The 19,545-nt window shown below is 44.6% G+C and overlaps 1 protein-coding gene across 2 annotated transcripts in view; it reads left to right on the forward strand.

Annotated features, from left to right (window-relative positions):
• The first annotated feature begins 2,903 nt into the window (after positions 1-2,903).
• The window catches only part of LOC139420929 (potassium voltage-gated channel, Shaw-related subfamily, member 3a), a 101,927-nt gene continuing 85,285 nt past the window's right edge, over positions 2,904-19,545 (forward strand). For both annotated transcript variants that reach the window (XM_071171352.1, XM_071171351.1), the window contains exon 1: positions 2,904-3,521. In XM_071171352.1, coding sequence (XP_071027453.1) covers positions 2,904-3,521 — 618 coding nt within the window. The remainder of the gene's footprint in view (positions 3,522-19,545) is intronic.

Genomic DNA, 19,545 nt, shown 5'->3' on the forward strand with positions numbered 1-19,545 from the left:
GAGAGATATGGGTGAGAAAGAGGGAAAGAGGGGAAGAGTGAGTGCGTGAGAGAGAGAACGAGAGAGAGAGGAGAGCGAGAGAGAGGAGAGCGAGAGAGGAGAGCGAGAGAGAGAGGAGAGCGAGAGAGAGGAGAGCGAGAGAGAGAGGAGAGCGAGAGAGAGGAGAGCGAGAGAGAGGTAGAGAGAACAGGGTGCATTAACGGTCTGCAGTCTTTTCTCCCCATTTTGTGCAGCTCAGCAAATAATCGTTCTGCCTCTAGCTCTCCTCTCCCCCTCTTTGCGCTCTCCCTCTCTCTTTCCCACTCCACTCTCCCCTCTCTCCCATTGGATAAGCCTGAAACTTGGAGAGAGCGAGAGAAGGAGGGATGGATGGAGAGAGAGAGACGGAGGGAGGGGGCGTGAAACACTGTCATATTCATCTCACTCCTCTCTAATTGAAGAAAGTGTTTTAGTGAAATGGAAGGCAGGAGGACGGGAAGAGTGGGTCCATGCAGGGGGGAGAGAAAGAGAGAGGGGGGCGAGAATAGAGAGAAGAGAGGGACCCATTCGTTATGTAATATCACATTAAAACGTTACCTCTCCCCAATTCAACATTGCCCTACCGGTGTGTCTGTGTGTATGCACGTGTTTCTTCACTATTCCTCACCTTGTCCACTACAGACCGAGCACTAACGATAACACAAGGTTTCTCATGCAGTGCCCCTTATGTCATGCTCCATCTCATCAGTGTCTAGTCACCTGCTGTCACTATAGTAACCTGCACCTCCTAACCTCGCCTCATCTGTCTCAGGTTAATTTGCTGTTGTCAACTAGCCTATAGAAATTGGTGAATTGGCCTGTTAATTAGCTGTGGTTTCAGTCACTATTGGGTGAATTGTTTCTCTAACTAGCCTGTAGGTTTAGGTGTATTTACAGTACCAGTCAAAAGTTTGGACACCTACTCATTCAAGGGTTTCTTTATTTTTACTATTTTCTACATTGTAGAATAATAGGGAAGACATCACAACTATGACATAACACATATGGAATCATGTAGTAATCCAAAAAGTGCTGAACAAATCAAAATATATTTTATATTTGAGATTCTTCAAAGTAGCCACCATTTGCCTTGATGACAGCTGTGCACACTCTTGGCATTCTCTCAACCAGCTTCATGAGGTAGTCACCTGGAATGCATTTTAATTAACAGGTGTGCCTTGTTAAAAGTTAATTTGTGGAATTTCATTCCTTCTTAATGCATTTGATCCAATCAGTTATGTTGTGTCAAGATAGGGGTGGTATACAGAAGATAGCCCTATTAGGTAAAAGACCAAGTCCATAGTATGGCAAGAACAGCTCAAATAAGCAAAGAGAAATGACAGTCTATCATTACTTTAAGACATGAAGGTCAGTCAATCTGGAAGATTTCAAGAACTTTTAAAGTTTCTTCAAGTGCAGTGGCAAAAACCATCAAGCACTATGATGAAACTGGCTATCATGGGGACCGCCACAGGAAGGGAAGACCCAGAGTTACCTCTGCTGCAGAGGATAAGTTCATTAGAGTTACCAGCCTCAGAAATTGCAGCCCCAAAAAATGCTTCACAGAGTTCACATTGCAGACAAACCTCAACATCAACTGTTCAGAGGAGACTGCGTGAATCAGGCCTTTGTGGTCAAATTGCTGCAAAGAAACCACTACTAAAGGACACCAATAAGAAGAAAAGACTTGCTTAGGCCAAGAAACACGCGCAATGGACAGTAGACCGGTGGAAATCTGTCCTTTGGTCTGATGAGTCCAAATTTGAGATTTTTGGTTCCAACCGCAAGTCTTTGTGAGACGCAGAGTAGGTGAACGGATGATCTCTGCATGTGTGGTTCCCACCATGAAGCATGGAGGAAGAGATGTGATGGTGTGGGTGAGCTTTGCTGGAGACACTGTCGTGATTTATTTACAATTCAAGGCACACTTAACCAGCATGGCCACCACAGCATTCTGCAACAATACGCCATCCCATCTGGTTTGTGGGAGTATCATTTTTTTTTCAACGGGACAATGGCCCAATGCACCTCGAGGCTGGGCGGCAGGCAGCCTAGTGGTTAGAGCGTTGGGCCAGTAACCGAAAGGTTACTGGATTGAATCCCTGAGCTGACAAGGTAAAAATATGTTGTTCTGCCCATGAACATGACAGTTAACCCACTGTTTCCCAGTAGGCCATCATTGTAAATAAGAATTTGTTCTAAACTGAGTTGCCTAGTTAAAGAAAGTTTACATTTAAAAAAAATAAAATTAAAAGGGACTATTTTACCAAGAAGGAGGGTGATGGAGTGCTGCATCAGAGGACCTGGCCTCCACAATCATCTGACCTCAACCCAATTGAGATGATTTGGGATTAGTTGGACCACAGAGTGAAGGAAAGGCAGCCAACAAGTGCTCAGCATATGTGGGAACTCTTTCAAGACTGTTGGAAAAGGATTCCAGGTGAAGCTGGTTAAGAGTGTGCAAAGCTGTCATCAAAGCAAAGGGTTTTCTTTATTTTTATTTTGAAGAATCTCTAATATTTTGATTTGTTTAACACTTGTTTGGTTACTACATGATTCCATGTGTGTTATTGCATAGTTTTGATGTCTTCACTATTATTATACAATGTAGAAAACAGTCAAAATAAAGAAAAACCCTTGAATGAGTAGGTGTGTCAACTTTTGGACTGGTACTGTATGTATGGGGCACAAATTGGCTATGATCTATTTATTTTTCAAACATTTGACCCTCATCTGTAGATTTGACCGTCATGTTAAAAAATCAACACCATACTCAACCCTTTTCCACTCAATATTCGACCCCTCTCTATTTCCCTCTCCACAGACTCCTCCTCCCCCCCTCCCCTTGTGTTCTCTCTCTTTTCCTCTCCCTCCCCCTTTCCCCTATGCTCAGTTCGGTGTCAGTCTCCTCTTTCAAAGGACGCAAGGGTGGGAACAAGTCGCCCAACAAAGCATGTTACAGTGCAGACATGACTTGTCCGCCAGACAGCGAGAAAATCGTAATAAACTGCGGAGGGGTGCGACACGAGACTTACCGCAGCACCCTCAAAACTTTGCCCGGTACCCGCTTATCTTGGCTTACCGATCCGGACGCGTTTAGCAACTTCGACTATGACCCCAAAATCGACGAGTTCTTCTTCGACCGCCACCCCGGCACATTCACATTCATCCTCAACTACTACCGCACAGGCAAGCTTCACTGTCCCAACGATGTGTGCGGCCCATTGTTCGAGGAGGAGCTCGCCTTCTGGGGCATCGACGAGACGGACGTGGAGGCGTGCTGCTGGATGAACTACCGTCAACACAGGGATGCCGAAGAGGCGCTGGACAGCTTCGAGCAGCCCGAGCCAGAGGAGCCGGAAGACGACCTGGAGCTGACTGCGGACGGAGAGCTCAAGAGGCTGTGCCTGCATGAAGACGGGCGCAAGAGGAGCTGGTGGAGTGTGTGGCAACCCTATTTCTGGAATCTTTTTGAGGATCCATATTCTTCCAAGAATGCCAAGGTGAGTCCTTCTTCCAGCACGATACATGCTGTTGCGATGCTTGTGTTGCGCTCTCTCTCTCTCTCTCTCTCTCCCTCTCTCTCTCTCTCTCTCTCTCTCTCTCTCTCTCTCACACACTCGTTATGTCATTTCCTCTTTAAAAAATGTTGCGGTCCCACAGAAGTCTATTGTAGGTGCACAGGAATGTTAGTGTATTTAGAAGAGGGAGATCCCGCATAGCCTAATGCTTATTTAGGCTATATATTCAATATCCCTGACCTATTTTATAATGGACGTCATGTGTACAGACTGCAGTCAATGAAAGTTAGCTGCTATGTCCAAAAGTTAATACGATGATGAGGACGGTGATGTTCGCTTTGATAGTGAAGGGAAATGAGTTCGAAGAAAAAAAAAACTGACTGTCATAAAACATCGGTTAGGGATTTCCAACAAGCTGCCAACTCAGACAAGTGCTGGTGTGCTTAGAAATTGTTACTGGTTGGAAATGGACTGTTGTGGGCCAGAGTGCGTTATTTTCTCTATTTTTGTATAAATGATTCTATGTAGCACCACAGTACGCTATAACAGTTGTGTGGGGAGACCCTCTCCCATGTACCTCGTTCCCTCTCACGCAGTCACTTAATCGGTCCTCCATTCCTATACGCTTCTCACCTCGTCCCTCTACCTTCTCCATTTTTACGCATTATTTCCCCGTTACCACTGCGTCTCGAGCGTACTGCATTCCCCCCCCCCCCCCCCACACACACACACAACACACACACACACTTTCCCACGCTTGATTAAATTGTCGTTCTTTGTGGACCTCTAGTGCCGACTCCGTCGTTGTCGTCGAGTGCATCACTCAATCTCGATTAGCGCATTGTCTCCTCGCGCACTCTCTCGTCTTCCACACTGTTCACTCCCCTGTTGCGCATCTCTCTCTTTCTCCTTGCCTTTCACTCTCTCCATCCCACTTTCACCCCTCTTTCGTTTTAACAAGCCTTCTCGTGCTGCGTCCCTCCCCAGTCTACAGGCTACCTGCGTTTTGCGCACCCTGGCCGCGATTTTGGCGCATTTTAAGCAGCTAGTTTTGTAAACTACACTAGTGTCCACTTAGCTAACACAAGTAAAGTTAAAACCTAAATAAATGGATAATTAATGAATGGAACCATTGTCATGTTTGTGCCCACCACAGAAATGACTTCATTAACTCACCACTTTTCATTCTAATCTAGACCTAAACCTTTGACCATGCTCTCCTGCTGTTTAACCAACCTACCTGTTTGACCAACCTACCTGTTTGACCAACCTACCTGTTTAACCAACCTACCTGTTTAACCAACCTACCTGTTTGACCAACCAACCTGTTTGACCAACCAACCTGTTTGACCAACCAACCTGTTTGACCAACCTACCTGTAACCATTGAACTTGTCCTTCCTGCCAATCAACGTCTCCGCCTTGTCTACCGCAGTCTCAATCTATACAAGTGAATGGTTATTTTAGGCTTAGTTAGTTTAGGGTTTTTGTTGCCAACCAACATTATGAATGAAAGCTTTCCTTGCCTCTATATGTTGATTGACCAATTGTCAACAGTTGCCTATCTCACTTTGCTTGTGGTGACACACACTAATGGAAAATTGTAATTGTGTACAGTAATTGTGTATTATCAACAGTAAAATACTTTAAAATGTTTTACTGCAGCACACTGTAAATTATGGGCATTGTGGGAAATGTTGTGAGATGGAAAAAATTGCTGTATTTAGAATGGCACTGTAATTCCAATATTTGTTGAGGATATATTTGTTGCACCCATGAGTGAGAATGCTGTACCAATTTCACTTGTATTAGTTATAGTGCCCCTTCAACTTAAAGTGTATAAAGGAGTGGCAGCAAGTCTTAAACCCTAATGGTTGAGCATTTTGCCATGTCCTGTAGTCACTGACAGTTTGGAAGCCTCTAGAAGTGCAAGTGATATAAAACACAAAGTATTCATTAATATACTGTAATGTTTGTAAACACTTTACCTAGCAGCCAAACTGCTTGCACCAATCCCTTGTAATTACAGTAAATGTAATTACGGTAAAATACTGTGAAATACAAACCCTGAAACTCGTTTAATTTTTTCATTCATTTATTCACTCCGATTACAGTAGCTTTTTAAAAGTACAAGGCAGTGAATTTTACGGTATTGTACTGTGTGTCATTACACTGTACTTACTTTGATACTGTGTACTGTAAAATGAAATACAACATTTTACTTGCCGCTGAGCGGCCTGTAAGCTACTGACAAATTTACAGTAAGCCCTTTACAGTGTAGGCCTAGTCAGTGCAGTTGACATGCCAGCTATGAAGGAGACACACAGTAGCCCTATGTCACATGTGGCCCTGTAGGTATGACGCCCCAGCGGTTGGTTATTCCCCTTCCATAAACATTCATCCCTTCAACATGACAAACCATATAGCCCATTTATCTTCAGTATGCTGGCCTTTGCATTGAAGGCTACCCACTTTTTTCTTTCGAGGTGATAGGCTATCTGTGTGTGAAAACAGGGACATCGACAGGCCTGCACCTGTGACAAATGAACAAAGACACATCTGCATGAGTATTCAGGTAGGACCACACATCTGCATGGGTATTCAGGTAGGACCACACATCTGCATGGGTATTCAGGTAGGACCACACATCTGCGGAGATGAGAGAGCATTCATAACCAGGAACTGTTGGCTGAAATGTGTTGACTGTTGAGGATGTGCAGGCCAGGCCTGTAACGTTACCTGTTACAACGGCTCACTTGTGGACACCTGCACCCAAACACAAATTAACACCTTCACGCAGGTAACACTGAACACATGTGGTTCCCTTGGCAACAGGATGTATGCTATGCTGTATTCTGGCCCAGGCTACAGTAGGCTATTACAGGTATAGGCTTGACATATAAATATAATTAGTAGAACCAAGGTCGTTCCATAGAGAACACACAGACCTATTTAAGGTGTAAGGTGTCAAGAGAAGGCAACTAAGGGGTTCCGCTCTTGATTAAAAATGGGATAATCATCAATGGTCTGTATTGGGCTGATTGCTTCAGTTTAAGCCTGAGATCTTCGTACATAGAGTGACGTTAGAATATTCACGGTCACACAACAGGCGTAATTTATGCCAGAAGTTGTCCTGCGGGGGCGGCTATAGCTCCTTGTCCTTCTAAACGCAAGTCCTTGGTAGAATGGACATTCTAATCTATCCAATGGGGTGGGTTTTTCGAGTTGTGTATCTGTTCTACAAAGTCTAACTATATGAGATGAACTTACCTGATGTTCTCTTCCTGATGTGGTGGCCCTCTACCTGACCTCCAAGGATGCTGTCTTCATGGGAACACAATACTGCAGGCTTTTGTTTCCCGAAAGTTCGTTTTAGAGGGCGCAACGGGCTTAGAGTCAGAGTTTACGTCCTAAAAGGCACCCTATTCCCTGTAAGAGTGCACTTCTTTTGGCCAGAGTCCTATTGACCCTGGACAAAAGTAGTGCACTATCGGGAATAGGGTGCCATTTGGGACGTAAACAGCGTGGCAGCTCCAGGTATAGAAGTTGCCCTCAGAAGCAGATCTGGGATCAGTTTACTATTCTCCAATCCTAACCTTACCCAATAGGAGGAGGGAATGCAGATATAACCTTAGATCAGTGTCTAGGGCCAATGTCACCCTACCCCAGAGATAAATTACAGCTAGGTCTCTTACCAGGCTTACTCAGCAGGTAGAGTTGCCAAGATAACCCTCCTGGTTTGGGCGTTGAATTTTCCACATTTGTCATTTATCCCCTCCGACTATAAAGTGGTTATTTCAGCTGATTTTTCGAATGCTTGAGTGAAAGGAATAAATGTAATCGATGTAAGTAGCCCTGATGTCAAATTACTTTTATAATCACTTAAAATGAGTTTGTTTTTTTGTCATGGCAGACAGCAGAGGGTAAACACTGGATCGACCTATTGCTGATCAGTGCCCCTCTACTCTATCATCTAAAAAAAACTATTGAGGGGCTACTCATAGAAGTATGTACATTTTATTGGGGCTAGTACTACTACTTTCACAGATGAGGGAGTTTACAGTGTGATGTGCATGGAGAAGATTCCTGGTAAGCTGAAATAACCACCCCATGATTGAGCATCCTGTAGGCTACAATGCTATAGCCCTACTGTGGGCTGATCCAAAACATGCTGATGCTTCTGAATTGACTTTTGCTTCGCACCGCAGGGTTGATTAGTAACATAGTGTAAAACAAGGGTAAGGTTTATAGCTTAAAACCAGTGGTGTAAAGTAACTTAAGTAAAGAATACATTGTGAAGAGAATAAAGAGGGTTAGCCCAAGTGGGACGTGACTTTACACCACCACACACTTTGGAGGGAAGCGGAAGCACACCGTCACCTGTGCCAATATGATTAATCCACCCGGTAGTGGCTGTACTAAATGTAACTATAGCAGGGTCGCTACCACAATAAACCTCTTTCTCTCCTTCTCTCTCTTGCTCCCCCTCCTCGTGCTTAATTGTCTCTAAAAATCCATATCCATTTACGGAGACAAAGCTGTGCCGTGACCCAGATTATTGTGTGTTAAAAGAGTATTTTCTGTCGACTGGGCACATCAAGACAGCGTATTGCCCGGGCTGCGCCTGTATGACTGGTCTCTGGTTTGGCCTGGTTGTTGAGACTGCATGCAGGGGAAAAAGCATTCGAATCCGTTCATAGCCCTAAATATCTCAGATAAACCACCCCCTCTGTCCTCCTACTGTCATTCAGTGACTGGATGTTGTAGATGCTTGTGCTGCTGTCTCTTTCAGGCTTCCTTTGTAACAGAGATGTTAACAGAGCCGGGAATTAATGACTGAAGAATGAAAGCATGGTGAATCCTTGGTTTCAAGTGGAGTGAAATCTATCTGAAAGGCGTGGTTTGCGGGTTTATAAATTGTGTGTGAGTGCAAAAGTGAGTGCAAAAGTGACCTTGCCTGCATATTCCTAAAGGTTTGGAGTATAGTAATATACCAGGGACCTCATTTATCAAAAGTGCACAAAACTACTCTAAACCTTTCGCGCGCCAGTATTCCCGCTAAGGATGGTATTTATATTTATATTTTTTTACTTGATGGGAAAGTGTGCATACTGTATCTCCACGCTAATCTCAGACCATGCGTATGCACACCTAGTGGTTGATCAACTGTATTGCAAGCAAAACACATTTTTTGTGGGGGGGGGGGGGGGGGGGGGGGGGGGGGTTCGAGGTGTTTGATGCAGGGGAATTATAATAATGGTAGGCTCATACAAGAAGCTCAAACCTAGGCCTAATGATAAAACAGATGCATTTCCTGTTACTAAGATCATATAGCAAGTCGCCTAATATGTTTATTTTACTTGTATTATATAGGCCTGAATCATAATTATATTGCAGGGCATGTCTCTCTCTTTCTGACATGACTGGTTTATACCCGCTACACAACAAATATTCATCTTCTATTTAGTCATCGTTATTAGTAAGTAGACCGTGGGCCTATGTCAGTTTTAGTAGGCTACAGTAGTGTTGTGCTATAGGAGCACAACATAATAAATAACCTGTTTAATCTCAGACCCTATAACATGTATTGATCATGTATTGATAAATAAAATATTGCACAACAATTCGTATTTTGTGTGGGCTGTAGGCAGCATTTACTTTTAAATTGTTCAATAGACAATCAGTCTTGCAGAATGCGCAGCCAGTGTTCGGCACTTGCTATAGGCGAAATTTTTAAACTTCAAAAAAAAGTATTTGCAAAATGTTAAAACATTCTGCCCACACCTCTACAAAATGTTTTATCAAAATTGCCATTGCGCTGTAGAAACTATCATAGCCCAGTTCCAACATATCCTAATCCCGCAGCCAATGAGGGAGTTTTTGTTACCATAAAAGGTGAATGAGGGGTAAATGTGATAATTCTGTTTTTTATTTAAAATACATTTGTAAAAAAAATCTCAAAACCTGTTTTTGCTTTGTCATTATGGGGTATTGTGTGTAGATTGATGAGGGAAAAACGATGTAATCCGTTTTAGAATAAGGCTGTAACGTAACAACAACATGAGGAACAAGTCTAGGGGCCTGCATACTTTCCGAATGCACACGGTGTGTTTGATAAATCCCAATAATTTGTTGCACATGCAAATTGGTTGATAAATGAGGCCCCTGACTTGTTTGCAACATAATACATGTTGTGGTCCTATATGGCTCAGTTGGTTAAAAGCAACACTCGGATTGGGTTTTCAAATCCCGGCGCCACCCATGCGTAAAATGTGTGCACACTTGACTGTAAATCGCTTTGGATAATAACGTCTGTATTATATTATGAAAATGAAAGAAATAAAGGAAAACGGTGTGGAATGGAGAGGACAAAAGGGCTCTAGCACAGCATTGATTAGGCTACAAAATTGACTACAGAGTCCCCGATTCGGTTTGATAGTGAGAAACAGCATATCGGTTGGGGGTGGCTTCTTCTTTGCACGGCGGGTGAATGTCGTCATCGCTCTGCGGCGCCGACAGTGTATCCCTCAACTCTTTATCATATACAACACACGACTTGTTTTATTATCACGGATGCAGGGCTGTGCGCTGGGTGGCTTATTTTCACCTTCTAGCCCACCGGAGCCCTCTCCCCCCACTCTCCTACTCTCTCTCTCTCTCGTTGTGCTATAGCGTAGCACTGCGGTGCTGATAGTAGCTGACTTCGCGCCGATTTCTGCTGCAGCGCAGCACACGAAGCAGCGGTCTAAAAGGAGAGAAGAGGGGGAGGCGGAGAGATCGGGGGCTGTTTGTGCTAGCCCTTTTAAGACTTCGATCGAGAGTAAAAGCACTACAACTATTGTATGGGGTCGCTTTTCCCCTCTTTCGCGTATTTGTTTTTTGCTTAGCCTTGCAATCTTGGATGTGCGTATCCGCTTATTGATTAATCCATATGTCTCCGTGGCTGTCTCCACCAAATGGTGTTATTTGCAAAGCGAAGCCCCCACTTTATGCAGCGAGTTGAGCTGGCTTTCCAACGAGTTGAGCTGGCTTTCACACACACACACACACACAGACACAGAGAGATATTGGAGGGGGGTAGTGCGGGTAGACGATAGCCGAGTACCCGCTGTTAGTGGCGATACCTGTCAAGCTCTAGAATGGCTGACTAGTCTCCCCTTTCACATCATGCCCGTAGAGGTTACCTCCTTTCGTGTACTACGCTTGCGCTGTTTAGTCAGTTTGAAGTATTCTGTCATATGTGTGTGTGTGTGTGTGTGTGTGTGTGTGCGCGCGCAGACTGACGGGCGTTCAATATCACACCTCTAGAGAGAAATTAACCCTCGTCCACCTTGTAAACTTCCCGAACGACCCTGGTCCAGTTTCACTCTTGTTACAATTACGACACACACACACTGTGCTTTTGAGAATGTGCTGCTACAGAGGTTACCCCAGATATCAGAGGGAGCGCTTGATATTTGATGACATGTCAGGAAAAAAATCTGTTTAACCTCTGTGTGATCCAGCTCTGTTCATGTCACGCGCATCCTCACGCCTCTTGGCTGAAGACAAGAGTAGGTAGGTCATAGCTATGTTCCCCTCCCAGATATACCTGCGCTCGTGAGGAAAAATAAATAACATAACAAAAAAAATAAGTAAATGACTCTCTTTAGTACTAGGCCTAACGTACAGCGGAGCTGCGTATAGACCTGCTTGCTTGGTGTCACACTTTTGCCCCCAGCCCCAGTTAACACACCTGACTCCAATAATCAACAAATCATGATTTCCAGTTTCTAATGCAATTAGTTTAATCAGCTGTGTTTGCGAAGGATGGAGAAAAAGTTTGGCACAACACTGACCCCTGCGGCCTGGCTTTTTCATCCCTGCTCTAGTACCGGACAGCTCCACCCACACCTTCTGTATTTCAGCACTGGACAGCGATAGTATGTTGGCCTATTTCAGCACTAGACAGCGCCTAGACCGCTCCCTTTTACTACTTTACTCGCCTTTCTACTCGTATGAACTAAAGTGTCTGACTACATAATGACTGCTCTTGCAATCTATTATGTTACAGCAATGCGACCAGACAAGTTGGTGTCACTTATAGCCTAGGTCTACTCAGTGTGTCGATTGTCGAGGACGCGTTTAGGTCACTGAGTTATATCATTCAGTTCACGCTGCCGGTCTCGAACACTTGTTCGAACTTCTCTGACTGACTCAACTCTCCCAGGTCTCATTGTCTCCGTAAGACACGTCACCGAGGATCAGGGGAACATCTCAGCAAAGTTTATTCTCGAAACATATTGATCACTTTGTGTTATCCAACTCCAGTCCTCGAGTATCCCCAACAAACTGCTAGCCTAAAATAAACAGTATGGTCTACTATACGTTTAAGGGCATCCGTTTTCCTAATGTTAATGGGCACACCCCCGGAAACTGCATAGCTTGCGAAATCTGTATTTTTCTTTCTATCCATAGTGTAAAAAAATGTCTAGCCTACTGCATGGCACATGCACAATACTATTCACCCAGGAATCAACTCATTGGTGACGTGGCCGTAGAGATCAAGAGCAAACACGTATTTGATGACTTTGATGTGACGTGTTCCACTTTTTTTTAAATGGGGCTAAATCATTCTTGTCTCGGTGTGTCGGTTGTCTCTTTCTCTCCCCAGGTGTTTGTAAACAATCTGTGAATAGGGGACCCGGGTGCCGAAAATAAACCGGCGTGTGTGAACTAGATTCCTTTGTACTGTATACGTCAAATGTGTGTCGTGCGCACTCCGACAGACTTACTCGCGCGCATGCTCGTGCCGGAAGGGATCTCACCTTTCTCCCGTCGGCAGTTTTATTTACCACCAGTCCTCTGTGGAGGCATTGGCCACTGGGAAACCTTTCATTCCCAGGCCGTATTGGTCTGTCTGTGGCCGATTTAAATGCTGCTTCTGCTGCGGATTGCCATTTCTGTGTTGTTCTTTAGTAAATGTAATGGGAAACGCATGTGACAGAGTCGCCTATTTGGAGGCTTGTTGACATTGCGTTAAAAACACGATCTCAAATTTCCTTGGGCATACAAATGTTGCACTCCACTCCTTTTACACCACCTTGCCGTTTTTCTGCTAAGGTTTCTGTTTGGCTGGATCCTATTTGTGATTATGTCCCTCTACCACCCCCCTCCTCTTCTACCTCTAAATATAGATAGAAAAAAGGGGAGATGGGCTGCATCTTTCCTCCTCTTTCCCATACTGACACGCACACCCCTCTTCACCATACTGACACGCACACCTCCCCTGGTGGTTTTCGCTGGACGTTACTGCACCTCCGTTGCACATTCCCATGCAGCAGAGTGCTTTGCAGAAGCAACCGGCCACCGTGTGCATCAAAACCGCCCGTGGTTCTCTCCCCTTTCTCTTTTCTTTTACCGATGTGCGTGCTGCCCGGCCTCAGCGGCCGGTTACTTGGCTTCCCTTACACAGCGCTGGCTGGTTTGCAGCGTGTACCCCAGCCACATTGTTTTCGCCCTTGTCGTCGTCGATTGTACCTGCTCGGAGTGTTTCGTGTGAATTGCATCCACTGCGGTGGCAGTGGGGCCCCTCCGCGGGGAGAGATGTGACAAACGTCGGGGGAACTGAAAGCTTTCAGCGCCGGTGTTCTCACATAGGGCCCAATCAAGGGGGCTTTTGAAAAAAAAAATCGTTATTTGAGGGAACACTAACTAATTTAACAGTTTTTTTTACATGCATGGTAGGTAATCTACCTACTGGTCACTTTATGTGTAACCTGTTTTTGAAGTAATCTAATAAAACAATTTTAAAAAGTAATTTATTTACAGGCAAAATGCAGACCATTGACTGTATGTAGGTTTATGTTTGAGGTAGGAATCATATAGGGTTTTGGCCCTGTGTTTCCCATAACAATATTCTGTTGTATAGAGAACAGGCTATGGTGCTGCACCACAAAACTCCAGAATTGAGTAGCGGCAGAGACCACTTCCTATAGCCTTTCTGTCACACACACACACACACACACACACACACACACACACACACACACACACACACACACACACACACACACACACACACACACACACACACACACACACACACACACACACACACACACACTTTCTCTCTGTGTCAATCCTTGCATCATCTAAATTTGTACCTCCCCTTATGTACATCCTGTTCCTCAGTGTCCTTTCAGTTCATAGAGGACTGTCCCCATTCAAATACTTTGAACATGCCTACTTCCACCCTTCTTTCAGTTAGTCAGGGACTGGCCCTGTTCAAATATTTAAAATGTGTATCCTTCCATCCATCCTTCCTTCAGTAAGTCAGTATCTGGCCCCGTTCAAAAACTCTAAACATGCATCCTTTCTTCCTTCGTTCAGTTAGTCAGGGACTGGCTCCATTCTTAAACTTTAAACATGCACCCTTCTGTCATCCAATCATGCACATCAGTAATAACCTCGAGAAACAGCTGAAAGGAAGGAGGCAGTCTGAAAGTATTGGAACCGTGCCCTGGAGTCAATGTCATGATAGCCGCGCTAGCCCACTGAGCTAAAGACTTGGCGTTTGCCCCTGGGAGCGAACACAAGTCTCCAAGTCCCAGGCAAGGTGACTTGTGTCACTAGAGTTTAGTTTGGCAAAATACCACCTCTCCATTCACCTGATAGGGGACAGACAGAGGAGAGCAGAGAGCCACAGGGTGCTGCAGTGCAGATGGATCTTCCCACTGAGCACACACTGGATGAATCAACGTTGTTTCAACATCATTTGTCAATTCATTGTGACGTGGAATTAACGTGAAACATACATTGGATTTGAAAAAAGTCATCAACCAGTACTGTTTTCATCTCATTTCAACCGGTGCTGTTTTCATCTCATTTCAACCGGTGCTGTTTTCATCTCATTTCAACCGGTGCTGTTTTCATCTCATTTCAACCAGTGTTGTAAACATTGAAATGAAGGTCAACTTCAACTTAAACACATTGACTTAACTTGACTAACAGGTTGTTACATCAATCTAATATCAACATAATTAGAACTATATACGTTGAAATTGCGTTGAAAATTCCACGTGGAAATATATTCAATATATTGGGGTGGTTGAAATAATGTTGAATTTCATATTTGATAAGACATATGTTACTTGACCTTGTTTCAATGTTGATAGTAAAATGCTATGTTTGAATCAACGTCATTGTTTCAATATTATGCCATCAGCCAAAATAGAGGTGTATTGAAATAAAGATGTGAAGCCGCAGTCCAACGATTCCTGCCCGAACAGTGACTCCTACTGGTGCACGAGGGGTAAATGCATTTCAGTGAGAACAAGTATACCATCTGAATGCCTACCTCTATGAACCCTACTTAGCTTTGGCAACAAGCTGCGTTTGATTCAGCTGAGCTGTCATGTCAACACATTTAGACATTGATTAGCTTCCATACTCACTTGCGTAGACTACCTAAATAACATTGAATAGTTGAAGGTAACTCCTCTAACCTTTCTGACACAAGCTGCATGTGAAAGTAAACTGGAGTGAGGTTGGGTTTACGTAGGATACATTAACATCTGATTTGACCAAAGGACGCCGTCATTTAAATGCAAGTCAATGTATTTCAGTTGACGTTTTACCCCAATTTCAATGTTTACAACGCTGGTTGAAACGAGATGAAAACAGCACCGGTTGAAATGAGATGAAAACAGCACCGGTTGAAATGAGATGAAAACAGCACCGGTTGAAATGAGATGAAAACAGCACCGGTTGAAATGAGATGAAAACAGCACCGGTTGAAATGAGATGAAAACAGCACCGGTTGAAATGAGATGAAAACAGCACCGGTTGAAATGAGATGAAAACGGCACCGGTTGAAATGAGATGAAAACGGCACCGGTTGAAATGAGATGAAAACGGCACCGGTTGAAATGAGATGAAAACGGCACCGGTTGAAATGAGATGAAAACGGCACCGGTTGAAATGAGATGAAAACGGCACCGGTTGAAATGAGATGAAAACGGCACCGGTTGAAATGAGATGAAAACGGCACCGGTTGAAATGAGATGAAAACGGCACCGGTTGAAATGAGATGAAAACGGCACCGGTTGAAACGAGATGAAAACGGCACCGGTTGAAACGAGATGAAAACGGCACCGGTTGAAACGAGATGAAAACGGCACCGGTTGAAACGAGATGAAAACGGCACCGGTTGAAATGAGATGAAAACGGCACCGGTTGAAACGAGATGAAAACGGCACCGGTTGAAACGAGATGAAAACGGCACCGGTTGAAATGAGATGAAAACGGCACCGGTTGACGACTCTTTTTCAAATCCAATGTATTTTCCACGTTGATTCGATATCACAATTCGTTGACACATTACGTTGGAACAATGTTGATTCAACCAGTGTGTGCTCCGGTGGGTTGGCTCTGGTCACTTTATGTGCTTAAACAGCTGATTTATGATCAGATCTAACCAGAACCAGTTAGAGCAAAAAAAATGATTATAAGTGGCCTGGGATCAGTTGAGGTATAATGTAAAGCGTAAAAGATAAGCCACAATAAGTTGTTACAAAGGGATTTCAGGTGAAGGGTCAAGCCAGTCATACAGGCTAGAGCTAAGGTATAGTGCTAGAGTTATAGCTTGTTAGAGAGACACTCAAACAACCTCTGAATGAACTTGATCCATTAAACTGCAACGTGAGATGATACGTTGTGGTGTTTGACCTGATAAAAAAACACTTTGGACAGCAACATTTGTCACATAAAAGGCAGTTTGTGCAAATGTTTTGTTCTTGTTCCTTCTATACTGCCTTTAATTCTATTCATAGGAACCATTATAGAGATAGTTTTTCAATGAAAGGCACATTATCAATTCAATGTATTATTATCGAAAGGAGAGGTAGCAGTGTGTTCATGTGACACAGGGCTTGTGTCCCGCTGGTCTACATCCTCTGGGGGAAGGGGTAAAGGTAGGGTTGGGAGGGTGCCTTTCCTGTTGACCCTGAGGGAACACTCTTTCCCCTTGTGTAAAAATGGCTAATTTGGCACAGGACAGAGGGTGAAAAAAACCCAACACTTAAACACCCCTTTTCCTTCTCCTCTTTCTCTTCTCTCTTCCTCTCCCCTCCTCCACTTCCCTTCCCTTCCCCTCCCCTCTTTCTCTCCCCTCTTCCGAATCAGTCTTCCCCTCTACCACTCAGTTCCCCATTTTCCCCCTCAGTTCCCCATTTTCCCCCATTTTCCCCCAGTTCCCCATTTTCCCCCTTCCATTCTTTTCCTCCTCTCCTCCACTTCCCTCTTGCTCTCCTCTCCTCCCCTTTTCTCCCATCCTCCACTCTCGCCTTCCCCTCTTCTCCTTCTGGTTATAGGATGCTGGGATGATTCTCATCCTCCACTCTCGCCTTCCCCTCTTCTCCTTCTGGTTATAGGATGGTGGGATGATTCTCATCCTCCGGAGAGAGAGAGTACTGAAAGCTTTTGGAGATTTGTGGGATTTGTCAGGCAGATGTCAAATGCTCCTTACTTACTTACGGCCCTGTATTAGCCTCTTCAAATAGCCCTACAGGGCCCAGTTCAATCAAAACTGCTAACCAGGTTTCCGCGGTCAAGCAATGATGTGGCAAGAATACTTGAATTGTAATTGATTTGACACTTGAATTGTATATGTGTATTGATACTCAGTAAAACCATGTTGAGGCCTACATTAGAAACCAAATCAATCTTTAGAATGTATCAATGAACGTCAATAGGCCATATCAAACACAACTGCCTCCCATTTATCACAAAATGGTGGAAAGTATTACCCCAGTTTCCCCTGTACAATGTAAAGCACCTTGAGTTTGAGGAAACTGTTGTGTAATCTGTACTGTAAACACAAACCATGACCATTATAATGCAGCTGTAATTTCCCAGAAGTGTACCATGTGAGGTGCTGCTGAAAAGGCCAGGCCTTCCATCCTTGATGAGTATTTATGGATCAGTGGAGATAAGTGAATGGCATTTGGATTACCAGTGGAGAAATTACACAGGAGTAGAGAATAGTTATTGTGGCCAAGCCCTTTGGCTGTGAGGCACACCTAGTCGAATCGAACATTGCCTAAGGCACAATGAATTGACAAGTAATACATTGCGCACACACACACACACACACACACACACACACACACACACACACACACACACACACACACACACACACACACACACACACACACAAGTGATGGTTTATAGCATACAGCAATTCCCTTGCACACTCTGTTTCTCACCCAACCTGCTCCGGATTCTCTCTCCCACAAGATTTCATTTTTGAACAGGGCAGGAGAAACTGATCTGAGGGAGGGAAAGAGAGATGGAGAGAGAGAGAGAATACGTAGGGACAAATGGAGAAAGCAAGAGAAGGAAAGATGGAGACATCCTGTCTTTAAAACAGAACACAGAACACACACACCACACACACACACACACGTAATAAACCTCTCCGTCAATCTCTGTGCACCACGTCGATAACGTGATGATTTCCGTAAAGCCTCTGTGTGTTCACGATATTGAAATCCCTCGTGGCACTTTCCAGGCAAGAACAGAGTGTATCGATATGTGTGCATGTATGTGTGAAAATGTGTGTGTTTGTATGTGAGAGTGTGTGTGTGTGTGTGCGTGCGCGTGCGCACTGCAGAGAAGAGGTCTGTGAGAGGAGGGAGACTCATGAAATGATGATGACGGTAATGCTGCAGAGCTCCGTATAGGGGAGGGAGAATGCGAGAGTGAGAGGGGGGGGGGGGATGAGAGTGGAGAGAGGCAGGCGGGAAGGAGGAAGAGAGAGAGAGAGAGATGCGGCGGAGCAAGAAGGAAGAGGAGGAGGCAGCGAGGGGCTGACGCTGCCTGGTAATGAAAGAGGGATGATTTGAGAGAGGAATGAAGGAGAGAGTAGCAATGGAGGGACAATCCTGAGCTTAGCAGTATCAAAGCACCTCAGGCCACAAACTGCTGGGGAAAAAGCCTACACGTGCAGAATTAAGGTGAATGGACAGACAGGGATACAAGACAGGACAGAAAGAAGTAGAGAGAGAGAGAGAAAGAAGAGAGAGAGAAATTTGCCAAGAGGGATGGAAAGAGATGAATAGCAAAGTTCTGCATTTTAATATCTCTCTCGCTCCCTCTCTTTCTCTGTCAAAGTGTGAAGCGTGGGTACATTTACCAGCCAACCCAGTCAATCTCTGGGTGGCCCTGTCTCTGACAGTTTGGACACAGTTGGCCCGTGTGTGTGTGTGTGTGTGTGTGTGTGTGTGTGTTGTATTTAATGATGGAGAAGATTCCAGTGTGTCTTTGTGGAATAGCGGCTGCTCCGCTCTCTGCTGACTGTTCCTGTACAAATACAGACGCTATGACTCAGTGCCCAGATCCTGTGTGTGTTCATTCTCTAGGACAATTATGCTTTTCCCCCATGCAGTGTGTGTACTTTACTACAGAACATATGTGTGTGGAGTGGTTGATCAAGTGTTGGAGATAAACAAGGAGAGAGAGAGAGAGAGAGAGAGAGAGAGAGAGAGAGAGAGAGAGAGAGAGAGAGAGAGAGAGAGAGAGAGAGAGAGAGAGAGAGAGAGAGAGAGAGAGAGAGAGAGAGAGAGAGAGAGAGAGAGAGAGAGAGAGAGAGAGAGAGAGAGAGAGAGAGAGAGAGAGAACTGTAAAATACTGAGTGATGTGAGGGCACAGAGAGAGAAGAGAGACTGACAGAGGGAGGGAGAGCAGGAGAGGAGAGGCACATTTGCAAGGACAAACATGCATAGTGCACTGCAGTGATCAGGGTTGAATACTAAGCAGAAAAAATGCAATGCCTTCTCTTTTCCTGGTTTCACCTCAATGGACAGGGTGTGTGTGTGTCCCGGCCAAAGAGAGAGGGAGTGTGTGTGGGTGTCTGAGTCCGTCTGCATGTGTGTGTGCAAGAGTAAGACCAGTTGGTGTGTGTGTGTCTGTGTGTGTGTATTCCTGTGTGTTTATGGCTTCCTATTGCACTTACTGTACTTTCC

The sequence above is a fragment of the Oncorhynchus clarkii genome, chromosome 12, assembly GCF_045791955.1.
Source record: "Oncorhynchus clarkii lewisi isolate Uvic-CL-2024 chromosome 12, UVic_Ocla_1.0, whole genome shotgun sequence".
Taxonomy (NCBI): Eukaryota; Metazoa; Chordata; class Actinopteri; order Salmoniformes; family Salmonidae; genus Oncorhynchus; species Oncorhynchus clarkii.